Source organism: Crinia signifera, chromosome 12 (genome assembly GCF_055691185.1).
Source record: "Crinia signifera chromosome 12, ASM5569118v1, whole genome shotgun sequence".
Taxonomy (NCBI): Eukaryota; Metazoa; Chordata; class Amphibia; order Anura; family Myobatrachidae; genus Crinia; species Crinia signifera.
In genome coordinates, this window is record NC_139228.1 from 67,594,791 (window position 1) to 67,608,166 (window position 13,376).

The 13,376-nt window shown below is 50.9% G+C and overlaps 1 protein-coding gene across 1 annotated transcript in view; it reads left to right on the forward strand.

Moving 5' to 3' along the window:
• The window catches only part of PTGDR (prostaglandin D2 receptor), a 28,495-nt gene extending 15,427 nt beyond the window's left edge, over positions 1 to 13,068 (forward strand). Inside the window, exon 2 of the mRNA XM_083166415.1 lies at positions 12,164 to 13,068. Within this exon, the coding sequence (XP_083022541.1) occupies positions 12,164 to 12,439 (276 nt within the window). The 3' untranslated portion in view covers positions 12,440 to 13,068. The remainder of the gene's footprint in view (positions 1 to 12,163) is intronic.
• The last annotated feature ends 308 nt before the right edge of the window (positions 13,069 to 13,376 follow it).

The following is a 13,376-nucleotide window of genomic DNA, read 5'->3' on the forward strand; positions in this document are numbered from 1 at the left end:
GTGTCCCCAATGTAGACGCTACCTTATTTTGGGCTTTTAGCGTGTCAATTCTCACTCCCGCCACTTCAGGCTTAGGCGCGCGCTACGCTGTTTACGTAGTCAGTCAGTCAGTCAGTCAGCTGTAGCCCTGTACGAGACGCTGAGGTCAATAATGGCAGTGGCAAGTCTCTGTATGGCAATGGAACGTCTGACATTATTTAACCTGCCACAGACAGAGGAGGAGGCTGTGGCTTTCTTGCAGGCCCGCCAGTTCCTGCCACAGACCATGACCTGCCCCAATGGACACCCCATGAAGCTCAGCATAAAGGAGCGCATGTGGCGCTGCCACATTAGGAGCTGCAGAAAAAAAGTCAGCGTCAGGTCAGCTCAATGGTTCAGGGGATCTCACCTCACCTTCGTGACCCTGATCAGATTTGTGTATTGCTGGGCAGAAGAGCTGACCAGCATGAAATTTTGCGACAAGCAGCTCAACATCTGCCAAAAAACGGCTGTCCTATACAGCAATCTAATGAGGGAGGCCTGTACGCTGGACCTGCTGGCACAGCCTCAGCGGCGAATCGGAGGCCCGGGGCAGATCGTCGAGGTCGACGAAAGCCTCTACGTAAAGAGGAAGAGCAACGTCGGACGGCTCCTGCCCCAGCAGTGGGTATTCGGGGGAATATCTAGGGAGTCCGGCCAGTGCTTTATTACTGCGGTGGAGCGGCGGGATACGGCCACCCTGATGGCTGCCATTGAGGCCCATGTTGAACCGGGCACTACTGTCTTCACAGACTGCTGGAGGGCGTACAATACCCAGCAACTCCAGCAGGCCGGTTATGTTCACGGAAAGGTGAACCACAAATACAACTTCGTCGACCCGGACACTGGGGTGCACACCCAGAATGTGGAGCGACTCTGGGGCAGCTGTAAGTGGCGTAATAAACGCCAGAGGGGTACCGCACGCCATTACCTCGATTCATACCTTCAGGAATTTATGTGGAGGCAGAGTTTAGGGGCCCAGGACCCCTTCCATCGTATTTGGCACGCTCTGACCCTGCTCCCCCTGGTCGAGAAAGAGAATGCTGGCGGTGCTGTTGACACAGTAGGTCCTTCCGGCGGTGATGTCGACACAGCAGGTCCGTCTACTGAAAATGCTGGTGGTGACGTAGACGCCGAAGTTCCTTCCTGCTCTACTGACTAAATCATGACTTTTAAATTATTGTTGGACTTTTTAGTGTTTATGATTATTTCATGTCATTGAATCATTTAGATTCTACAGTTATGTTGAATTTCAACAAAAAAAAAGTTAAATTTCACTTGAATTTCAACTAAAAAAAAAGTGAACAGTTGCCGAAAATGTCGTCTTCACTGTCTCAGGTGTGTGAGTGTGCAGGTGTGAATGTGTTCCTGAATCATCCCCACTATCCACGCCCACCCGAAGCGTGGCGAGCGCAGCGAGCCGCGCGGGGTGCGGCGGTACGCGTCCTACGACCTTTTCATACCCCCACTATCCACGTCGGCGTGGAGTTGAGAATAGAATAGTGTGGCGAGCGCAGCGAGCCACCGAGCCCGAAGCGTGGCGAGCGCAGCGAGCCCCGCGAGGGGACGCGGATACCTTCACAGGTAAACGCGTCCCCTCGCGGGCTTCACAGGTGTCCGCGTCGCTGCGGACACCTGTGAAGCCCGCGAGGGGACGCGTTTACCTGTGAAGGTATCCGCGTCCCCTCGCGGGGCTCGCTGCGCTCGCCACGCTTCGGGCTCGGTGGCTCGCTGCGCTCGCCACACTATTCTATTCTCAACTCCACGCCGACGTGGATAGTGGGGGTATGAAAAGGTCGTAGGACGCGTACCGCCGCCGCTCGCCACGCTTCGGGTGGGCGTGGATAGTGGGATTTACACAGTCGACAGCTGTTGCGTCGACTACTGCCACTGTGGACGGGCTTTAATAGTGTACCCCTAAACCCAGCTAAATTTAGATGCTTTTGTGTCTAAATTTAGATGTACCCCTCCACCCAACTAAATCCAGGCGCTTTAGCGTCTAAATTTAGATGCTAAACCACCTTTGCGGCTCCCAGGGAGCCTGGCTTTTGCGCCTAAATCCAGGCGCCCCCCTCCTTCTTAGCGGCTCTCAAGGCGCCTGGATTCAGAGGGTTTTGCGCCTAAATCCAGGCGCCCCCCTCCTTCTTAGCGGCTCTCAAGGCGCCTGGATTCAGAGGGTTTTGCGCCTAAATCCAGGCGCCCCCCTCCTCCTTAGCGGCTCTCAAGGCGCCTGGATTCAGAGGGTTTTGCGCCTAAATCCAGGCGCCCCCCTCCTCCTTAGCGGCTTGCAGGGAGTGTGAATCCAGGCGCATTAGCGCCTAGATCTAGGCTGCAAGCCATTGGATTTAGCGTGTACATGGGGGACACAGCGGTGTGCCGGGGTGAGTACTTTACAAGCCCCGGCACGTCAGCGTTGTGCCCGGGGTGTGTCCACTTGCCCCCGCTGTTGTCAGCGCTGCCCAGGCGCTGCCTATTTCACTGTGGAACTACAAGTACCACAGTGACCTGCCAGCGCCTGGGCAGCGCGCTGCTGCTGCTGCCCGGCCGCCACGCTGTTTACGTAGCTGTCAGTACAGCTAGAGCGGCGCGAGCACACTCTGTCTGAGCTAGAGCGGCACGCGCACGGTTAATCAGAGCCTCTGGCAGTCTGCCAAGTTTCTGAGACAGAGTGTGCGCGCGGCGGCGCCGTGAAACTACAGAAGTACCGTTGTTTGTAATCACAGATGTAGCATACCTATATATATATATATATAGATACTAGGTGATTCATCGCGCCCTACGTGCGCTCGTCACACCGTCATGAGGGGCTGCGCCCCCTTAATTTGTGAACGTTTGTATATGAGAAATATGGTTAGAATTGTATGAAAGATTCCCTGTATTCATAGGCGTGCGCAGCCCATTTTGTTAGGGGGTGCACCATTGGAGGGGCGTATCCTGCACCACCAACTGGGCGTGTCCAACAATGCCTGTTGGGCATCAATGCAAACTAAATAGAAGGTGCCTTATTTATATATACACTTCAGAATGAACAATTCCCCACAGTGCGTGTCGTATAATGCCACACACAGTAATGGCCATTACATATTATGCCAGGGCTTGACAAATTTTTGTAAAACATGGAGAACAGGGACAGTGCGTCTATTACACATATTGCACATCACACACCCATTACATAGTATACCACATGCCATAATGCTCAATACATTTTATACCAAACACCGTAATGCCCATTACACATTGCACCTCAAACCGTGATGTCCATTACACATTACGCCTCACCGCCATTCCTTCCCCCTGTGTCAGCCATGTCTCCATTACCCTGTGTCAGCCATGTCCTCCCCCCCTGTGTCATCCATGTCCTCTTCCCCCTGTGTCAGCCCTGTCCCCATTACCCCGTGTCAGCCATGTTCCCGTCCCAATGTGTTAGCCATGGTGGTCCCCCGTGTCAGCCATGGGGGTCCTCCGTGTCAGCCCCCCTCCCCAGTGTCAGCCCTGTCCCCTTCCCCCTGTGTCAGCCCTGTCCCCTTCCCCCTGTGTCAGCCCTGTCCCCTTTCCCCTGTGTCAGCCATGTCCCCTTCCCCCTGTGTCAGCCATGTCCCCTTTCCCCTGTGTCAGCCATGTCCCCTTCCCCCTGTGTCAGCCATGTCCCCTTCCCCCTGTGTCAGCCATGTCCCCTCCCCCCTGTCAGCCCTGTCCCCTTTCCCTTGTGTCAGCCATGTCCCCTTTCCCCTGTCAGCCCTGTCCCCTTCCCCCTGTGTCAGCCATGTCCCCTTTCCCCTGTGTCAGCCATGTCCCCTTCCCCCTGTGTCAGCCCTGTCCCCTTCCCCCTGTGTCAGCCCTGTCCCCTTTCCCCTGTGTCAGCCCTGTCCCCTTCCCCCTGTGTCAGCCATGTCCTCTCCCCCCTGTCAGCCATGTCCCCTTTCCCCTGTGTCAGCCATGTCCCCTTCCCCCTGTGTCAGCCATGTCCCCTTCCCCCTGTGTCAGCCATGTCCCCTCCCCCCTGTCAGCCCTGTCCCCTTTCCCTTGTGTCAGCCATGTCCCCTCCCCCCTGTCAGCCCTGTCCCCTTCCCCCTGTGTCAGCCATGTCCCCTCCCCCCTGTCAGCCCTGTCCCCTTTCCCTTGTGTCAGCCATGTCCCCTCCCCCCTGTCAGCCCTGTCCCCTTCCCCCTGTGTCAGCCATGTCCCCTTCCCCCTGTGTCAGCCATGTCCCCTCCCCCCTGTCAGCCCTGTCCCCTTCCCCCTGTGTCAGCCATGTCCCCTTCCCCCTGTGTCAGCCATGTCCCCTCCCCCCTGTCAGCCCTGTCCCCTTTCCCTTGTGTCAGCCATGTCCCCTCCCCCCTGTCAGCCCTGTCCCCTTCCCCCTGTGTCAGCCATGTCCCCTTCCCCCTGTGTCAGCCATGTCCCCTCCCCCCTGTCAGCCCTGTCCCCTTCCCCCTGTGTTAGTCATGTCCCCTTCCCACTGTGTCATCCATGTCCTCTTCCCCCCTGTGTCAGCCATGTCCCCTTCCCCCTATGTCAGCCATGTCCCCGTCCAATTATCAAAACTGAAGGGGATTTAGACACTACCATGTCCCCTTCCTCTTGTGTCAGCCCTGACCTTCTGCTTTGTGAGTGATTATTGTTGGATGTCACATACCATTTAGTCTTGACTGCCAGTGCCCACTGTTGTGCTGGCTGCTCCCCGGACTCCCTCCTTTGTGTGCGGTGAGTGTGACAGGCTCAGCGCACCTGCATTTCCCGCTCCTCAGTCAGTCAGAGCACAGCCTGCTTAGAAGAGCGCAGAGTTGATCTAGATCACAGAGGGGAGTACCGAGCTGATCGCTCTACCACCTCTGCTTGGGGAATGCTCGGTCGGGGGACGTTGTAGAGGACACAGTGGCAATGAGGCGCAGTGGAGGAGGTAGGAGATGGGGCCAGTGGTGCGCCCGCTCTCCTCCTTGGCACCTTGAGGAGGAAGGCACCCACCTGACACTGACCTCGACCATTGAGTGACAGTCCCGCCTGAGTGACAGTCCCGCACCGCTGCGTCAGCGTGATTTGGGCAGTGGCAGCGTTGTGGGACTGTCACTCAGAGTCACAATTTGGCGGCGGATGGTCATTAGGAGGTGCCTGTGCACCCCCGGCACCCCCTGTGCGCACGCCTATGCCTGTATTGCAACTTGAGCTATAGGTGAAATGTGTTAAATAGAGAGCATATGATTTGGAAGGGGCTGTGTATTGTTTTGTTTAATTAAAAAGCGGTTACAGAGTAAGATGTACATTGATAGTGTGGAGGGTACAGTGACATTTGTGGGTGTGGGGGGGTGCGTGCGTGTTGTTTAGGTGTGTGTGTGTGTGTGCAATAGTATAGTAGGGTGTTTTTGAGTCAGCAGCTCCCCACTGGCAGAGGTCACGACACAGGAAAACAGGAGGCTGGGTAGTGATAGGGGTATGTGGGCAACACAGCGTCAGCGACTCCCCAGTGGTGGAAGTTACGGTTCAGGAGAGCAGGAAGCTGGGTAGTGATAGGGGTGTGTGGGCATACGGGGGACTAGAGAGGAGGGTGGGGACACTGTACAGCGTCTGCCAGTGGATGAGGGTCCAGCGTGGCAGCACAGGAGTACAGGATGGTGCCCCTGAGTCAGTGTCTCCTCCTACTGGGTGGGAGTTAGGGTGCATGAGAGCAGGAGGCTGGGTGGTAAAGCATGATAGGGGAATGTGGGCAACACAGGGTGAGCGGGTCCCCACTGGCGGAAGTTACGGGGCAGGAGAACAAGAGGCAGGGCAATGATAGAGGTGTGTGGGCATAAGGGGTAGTAAAGGTTTTTCCCTGTTGCAGAGTAGGGATGGGAATTGGTGCAGACGCCATCGATGGTTGGCATTGATGGCGATTTTGCACCCTGCCATCGATAATAGTAAAATATTACTTGGATAACCATCGATTGTTGTAGCTATCGATGGTCATCCATTATATCTGACTGAATAGGCCGTGAGACAATCAGAACTCGGTGGCGGGACTGTCGGTGTGTGGGGGCGGAGCTATGCTCCGTGTCCCGGCACCATAAAAAAATTTGAGACTTGATCGGTTTTCCTTTGCCATCGATGTAGGGAAACCATCTGGTCCTCCCACTTCGATGGCAAAAGTATTCAACATCGGCCATAAACCATCGATGATTTGAAATCATTGATGGTCGATGGGCATCCCTAGAACTGGAGGAGGGTGGGGGACAGTATGCAGCTCCTGGCAGTGGGTGAGTGTCTCCTCCCTTTGGGAGGGAGTAAGGGGGTGCAAGAGAGCAGGAGGCTGTATAATAGTGGTATGTTACCAAGACATGGCGTGGGGGGGTGGCGTGAATCGCGCGAGGGGGGTTGCGAATCGCAGGAGGGGGGGTGCAGTGAATCGTGGGGGGGGGGGGCGGTCCGCAAATTGCGGGAGGGGGGGCACGGGGGTGCCATGGGGTCCGTGAACCGCGGGATGGGGGGGTCCGCGAATAGTGGGAGGGGGCGGGGGTCTGCAAATCGCAGGGGGGGGACACGCTGCGAATCGTGGGAGGGGGGTCGCGGGGGGGGGCGTGAATCACGGCAGGGGGAGGGTACCGTGAATGGGGGGGGCATGAATCGCGGGGGGGTACCACGAATGGAGGGGTCGCGGGAGGGGGGGGTCCAGGGGGGCACGAATCGCGGGAGGGGAGGTCGCGGGGGGGAGGTGCGAATCGAGCGGGGGGGGGCGCTCACCTGGTGGCCGTGGAGTAGCAGTGTCTTTGCCGGGCAGCATGGGGAGGCAAAGGGTGTCTTCCACTGTGGGCTCACTGGGCTGGTTCTCTGTCCCTATGTAAGTGTGTGTGGGCGGAGTCAGAGGCTCCACCCAGCGTTATAGACACACTCACACATTTTGAGTGACAGATGTAGCCAAATATATAAGAGATATACAAAGGTCCTACAGTAGCAGTTCCGGGTCCCGTAACTTGTTGTATTAATCTGTATTTCTCATCTATCTCCGCACGGTTACTGTGTGTAACGTAATGATGTTTCCATAGAACATGGGCTTATGTTGCACAACTTGCTTTTGACTGCAGGGTGGGTTATATTTAGTTATGTTCCTTGGAAGAACATAATACCAGTTATTGGCAGATTTACAATATTTGTTTTTCTTAATAATGAAAACCATGTACAATGCTATTAGCATGCACAACCCCAGATAAACCCCCATTTTTCCCCCAGATTTAAGGAACAGAGGTTGGGACTTGGTTCAGAATCCCTGGAACGCCCTCTCCCTAATAATTCATTTGAAGTTTTAAATTAGCATAATTTGTCTAATAACTAAAGAATGGTACAAGGTGCAGGACATGGACACCGTTGCTGTATGGATGGGGAAGGTGGTTTAAATATTGCAGGTGGGAGTTTTATCCAGCGGCAGGTGCAGAGAAGGGGCTTCAGCGCAGGACAGAATTCAAACACTGGAGCCACACCCACTGCCAGTAAGTCCTGGACAGCGATGTTTGGCAGCAGTTGGGGTGGCAGTTGGGCTTTTCTTTAGATTCCCAGTTCAGGATCTAGAGAGGGATTCAGGATGGTTTGCATTGCAACAGATGGGTCAGATGTAGCATGTGCAGAGAGTTATATTTGGGTGAGTTTTTTTGTTTCTGTGCAGGGTAAATACTGGCTGCTTTATTTTTAAACTGAAATATATATTTTTCAGTTAGAACACACCCCAACCAAATGTAACTCTCTCTGCACCTGTTACATCCGCACCACCTGCAGTGCAGCATGGTTTTGTACATTAAAGAATGAGTTTGCTTTTGCAAGCCAACCTGAATCACCCCACTAGTCCTTGTATTGGTTCTATAGGTTTGATAGTAAAGGTAACTTTACAGGAACAATACTACATAACCTCCAAATAGATGGAAGATGTATAAAATATAGCATTATATATATATATATATAAGATAGGAATTTTATGTATTTATTTAAGTGGAATTTACTTTATTGCTGAAAAACTTAGAGCCGGGCGTTTGACGTGAGCCTGGGCATCTAAATGAGGGGGAGGGGCTGAGTGCGGGACTGCGCAGCTGAACACTGAGCAGGGGGCGGCATTTGGAACCCTACAGAACTTCAGGGCCTGGGACGGCTGTCCCCTTTGACCCCTCCCTACCCCGTTGACGGGCCTGATTATAACAATAAACCTTTATCAAAACTCAATATTGCATAGCAGATCAGTAGCGCATGCAGGGGGGTTTCTGAGTACCCAGAAAACCCCCAGGCTGAAAGCTGAGGGTCCCCTCTTTCCATGGGTACAAGAATTTTAAAAATCGGTCCTTGGGAACCGGAGATATCTGACTTCAAAGCAGTGGTCCCCATGCAAGCCTGTTAATTGCTCTTCCCAGTCAGATATTTCAGGTTCTGTCTGACTTATGCGGGGTACACACCAGGACGACCCGCTCACGATGCACATCGTGAGCGGGTCGTCAGTGTCTCGTCCGACCCGCTCACGGTGACGCGGGGGGCACGACCCGCTCACGATGTGCACCGTGAGCGGGTCCGATCCGATGGCGACCCGCACCCGGCTGTATGGTCGTCATTGAGATCCTACCTGCAGCAGGTAGGATCTCAATAACGACCGACCCGCGGGACCGCGCATCGGATCGGTATCGGTCCACACCAGGTCAGAAAAGGGCCCAATTAGCACACAATCTGCATCCAATTGATCGGAATTTGATCTAGATTGTGCGGATCAGGCCCTAGTCGTCCTGGTGTGTACCCAGCATTAGAGTTTTTCTGAGGGTATATTCCAAAAGCTGGGACTCTCCCCCTTTGATGGACACTAGCAGCTTGTCTTTACTCTTCCCAGAACCAGAGATATCAGCCTTCCAGCAGCTGGTTACTGCTCCAGCTCCACACACCTGGTATGTAGTTTTATATACTCGTTGGCAGATTGCTCTGCCTCCTGAACTCTGATCCCCTAGTCCCCAATACCATTTGGTAGGTGGGATTCTCTAGTTTTTAATTCCATTAAAATCTAAGAAATCTACTTCAGGGAACTGGAAATATCTGCAGTCAAGCAAGCTGTCCTCCCACCAGAAAATTATGAATAATAAGCCCGCACCACTATACACCCCTCCTCTGCGTATTAAACATCCTCTACCACCCTGGAAGTTATGTATCAGAGCCCCTTCATTCAGCCCAATGCCCCCTTCTCCCACCATCTGTGCAGTAAAGGGGCAATTAGTGGAAATTACTGATCCAGGCCCTACATGCTGAGCGGTTGATATAATACCCACTACCACCCGCGGGACATCAAAGCTTCCGCTCATAGCACCCCCCACCCCTACCACTGGAGGATAGATAGGGGCCCCAATACATTGCTATGCCCAGGGGTCTACACTGCTTTATATATATATATATATATATATATATATATATATATATATATATATATAAAGCAAAACGGCACTCAGATGTTTAAGGAATGATGCGGTGCAGGGTCCAAGGGGGATAATGATAGACTATATATATATATTTATATATGCGTGTGTATGTATGTATGTATGTATGTGTGTATATATATATATATATATAAATTATTATTTATATACATTTGGTCTATCTATAATACTTTAACTGACCCGGCATATACTGGGTCACCTAAGTGTCCATCTCCGTGCTTTTCTCCGCCCCTCTCTGGAAACCCCCTTCTGAAAATCCTGCGTTTGCCCCTGCAGATTAGAGAAATTATGTTTACCACACAATGCCCATGGCTCTGCCAAAGTACTAAATCTGGGCTGATGACGTCAATGTGATCTTTCTCAGGAAAAACATAATAGTCCTGTAACCCCAGACCATGTGATCTTTTCAAGCAATGTACAGTAAGAATGTTGTAATTACTGATACTGATACTTATACTGCTTCCAATGTACTGTTAGAGATACCCCTGATGGGCAATGAGTGCACAGGTGGAACTGTCACCTGAGATAGAGGTGTAGATGTCAGGCAGAGGAGCAGTGGCCCATGTCAACCAATCAGCTGCTCTGTATAATTTTATATTATGCAAATGATAGCTGTTACTTCAGTGCTGATTGGTTGCCATGGGCCACTTCTCCTCTGGCTCACTTCTCCTCCCTGATCACTGCTTCAGGTATTAGCAGCTGTAACAGCAAGTTCAGGGTGTAACCAGGGACATTTTAAGAGAGGAGGAGCCCCGTGTGCAGCCTCTTCCGGCCCTCCTCTCTACCGGGAGCAGCGGGAGCACTAGAGTGCTCAGACCCAACTTTGCATGCGCAAATCTCCAGAAAAATGGCACGGCAGCCATATTTGAACTTAGCGGAGGGGGGGGGGGGGGGCTAGTCCCAGAGCGTCACCTGTTGGCTCCTGCACACTTATGTTCTATCTACTTACTCATGTAGATACCAACAGTATATTTATGATCATTGTTGCACCTCTATGACATAATTTGTGGGTCACAGAAAATGAATATTGAAGAAATTAAATGTTTAACTTCTTTTATGTGAAATGGAAATGTGGGTGGGGTTTGTACTTCAAACTGATATCTATACTGCAGTGTAAAAAATAAAGCAGCCAGTATTTACCCTGAATTTACACAGAAACAAAATAACTCACCCAAATCTAACTCTCTCTGCACCTGTTACATCGGCCCCCCCTGCAGCGCAGCATGGTTTTGTCCATTAGAGAGAGAATTTGCTTTTGCAAGTGAACCAGAATCATGCCCCTAATCCGGTACCCTGTATACAACGGGAATTTGTAATTGAAGTAGTAAAACAGAACTTCAAGTATATGTGATCTGACTTGTAAAAAAAAATCCTCTGTTTATCATGAGTCACAGGTGGATTCCTGAAATCACATTTAAAAGGTTAAAGATGTGTCAAGGGATATTAATACTTATTAATTATGTATAGTAATATTTCTAAAAATGTATTCATCTGACAAGGGGATTTTATTGGAAACATTATTTGGTATAAGATTATTGCATATCATAGTCCTACAGAAAAAAAACCTAAAAACTCCCCCAGCAGATGCGGTACAGTGCGTACGCAGGGAGGTGCAGTAACGAATGAGACCCAACATAAGATGCACTGAAGATACACTGGGCGTGTTATGGAAGTGTTGAGGGTGTGCTGCAGAACTGGGTGTGAACTCAGACGCTAAGGGGTAAATTTACTAAGATGGGATATAATATAACAGGTGAATGTTCCAAGAAAAAAGTCCCGTGCAATATGTTCTAGGCAGCTTATGGAAAGTTCAATCCAAACTTCGGTATCCCCACACCGATGGACAATGGATGAGCAGGTAAGTATCAGAGATACAGATAGGATTGATCCCACCAAAAGCGCCTCGGTGGATAGAAAATATCTACCACACACCATGGGTGATGAGTGTCTCCTCTTCTCCAATATAGAAAGTTAAATTCGGATCCTTACACGCACATCATTCCATCAATTGCATGCATGACTCCATGGGGTATGGAGGACCCACATAAAAAAATGGAGAGAGTGGAATATAGAGCATTACCTTTTTTTAATAAAACACAAAAATGATAACAGCAAATGGTGAACCAAAGAATACAATGAATCCTAAAGGAAAAGGGGTAGAGTTTACGAGACGAGTTGGAGACCCAGGTAAACAGGATCTCGGTAGGGCATGGGTGGAGATGAGATGGTAATAAGTCTCGGGATACCTCCACTCGGTGTTACTGCTGAGAGTCCCCCTTTTACAAAAGGTTGTAGAACAGCTCCAACGCGTTTCGAACCGTTTGCTAGGTTCTTGGTCAAGGAGAAAGTATGTCAGTATGTGTCCCCTCTGGCTCAATAAAGGAGTGCAGATCCAATCCACATCTCCCGCCGTCTAGCGGGCGTGAACCTCCGGCAACGGCCGCGCAATTCCACTTATGTGGGTCCTCCATACTCCACAGAGTCATTCATGCAATTGGCGGAAAGATGTGCGTGTAAGGATCCGAATTAAGCATTCTATATTGGAGAAGAGGAGACGCTCATCACGCATCAGGGGTGTATGGTAGATAGTAGACTTAGCCGCATCGGCGTGTGCTTGAGAACCAGCCCCATGTTATATGTGGAGGTAGCTCCCAGTAGGTGTCTGATTGGCCGGACTCTCCCTATAGGTCTCACCACTAACTGATATTATCTCTATCTCGCAGGTTCGAGTCTACGTCGCAGCATTCACTTCAGGGTATAACGAGTACGCCGACCTCATAGTCATTCGCTTTATTTCAATGAATTCCATAGTGGATCCTTGGATCTTCATCATCTTCAGGACATCGAAGTTTCACACCCACGTGCACAGACTTTGCAGCAAGATTAATTCTACAACCAACGCCCAGACGGAGCTGCTGGACTCGCCCACTAAAACCGATTTCAAATTGGAATTCCAGGTTCCTTTCAAAGAACTACTGACAGTAACCAAGGTTCCCTGAACAGATGGCAACAAGGGATGATTGCCAGAACAATTTACGCATGGACGCACTGACGATGTTGTACGCGGTGTGGCGATTGTGTGCCACTGCCTACGCGTATCGGTCGCACTGCACATGTGGGTTTATTTGCACAGTGAGTGATAGGCGGGGGGCCATGGTGGGAGGTAACGGGGGAGCGGTGAGTCGCACACATGTGTCGCACCGGTTACCAGGGGATGCGTCACAATTTGAGATGCCATATGCAGCTCCAATGACTCTTCCGATTGCCGTGATGCGTGAGCGATGGACGTCCCATGTCTGCGCCTTTATGCACAAGCCGCCAATCTAGGGACAATCCGGCTGGTGTCTCAGTACAAATCCCAGCGGCTGCTACATTTGCGCGTATTCCCACAGCTGCTGCGCACTACATTGCAGCTGCGACGGCATTTCCGTAGATCTCTGATCAAGTCCTGTGTACACCGATGGTTCGTGAGAAAAATGGATCTGATCAAGTTATACAATATCAATGAAATAATGATAAGATATACGGAGAGAATAGTACAATTGTGTCAGAGCTAAATACAGTAAATAAAATCTATGTTACAATCTAGAACCAGCGGTCATTGTGGTAGCAGGTATACAGTACTATGACCACCACTCAGATATTTCGGGGGGGGGGGGGGGGGGGGAGGAGAGAATGAGAAGTCCGGCACACTCATGTTTTTGCGGCCTCCTATCATTGGAGGAAGTGGATCACAGTCCCCATAACCTACCTGTGTTTATGAAAAAACAACAATAAAAAAAATGTAAATTGTATAATTGCAGCAGGAAAAGGAGTACTTTTCTTCACTACTGGAGTTGATTTATACATGACGCAACCTAGATATATATATTTTTTTTTTTTTTACTGTAAAAATGTTAATGTTGAATGTACATTTTTATAAATTGAACTGGGACT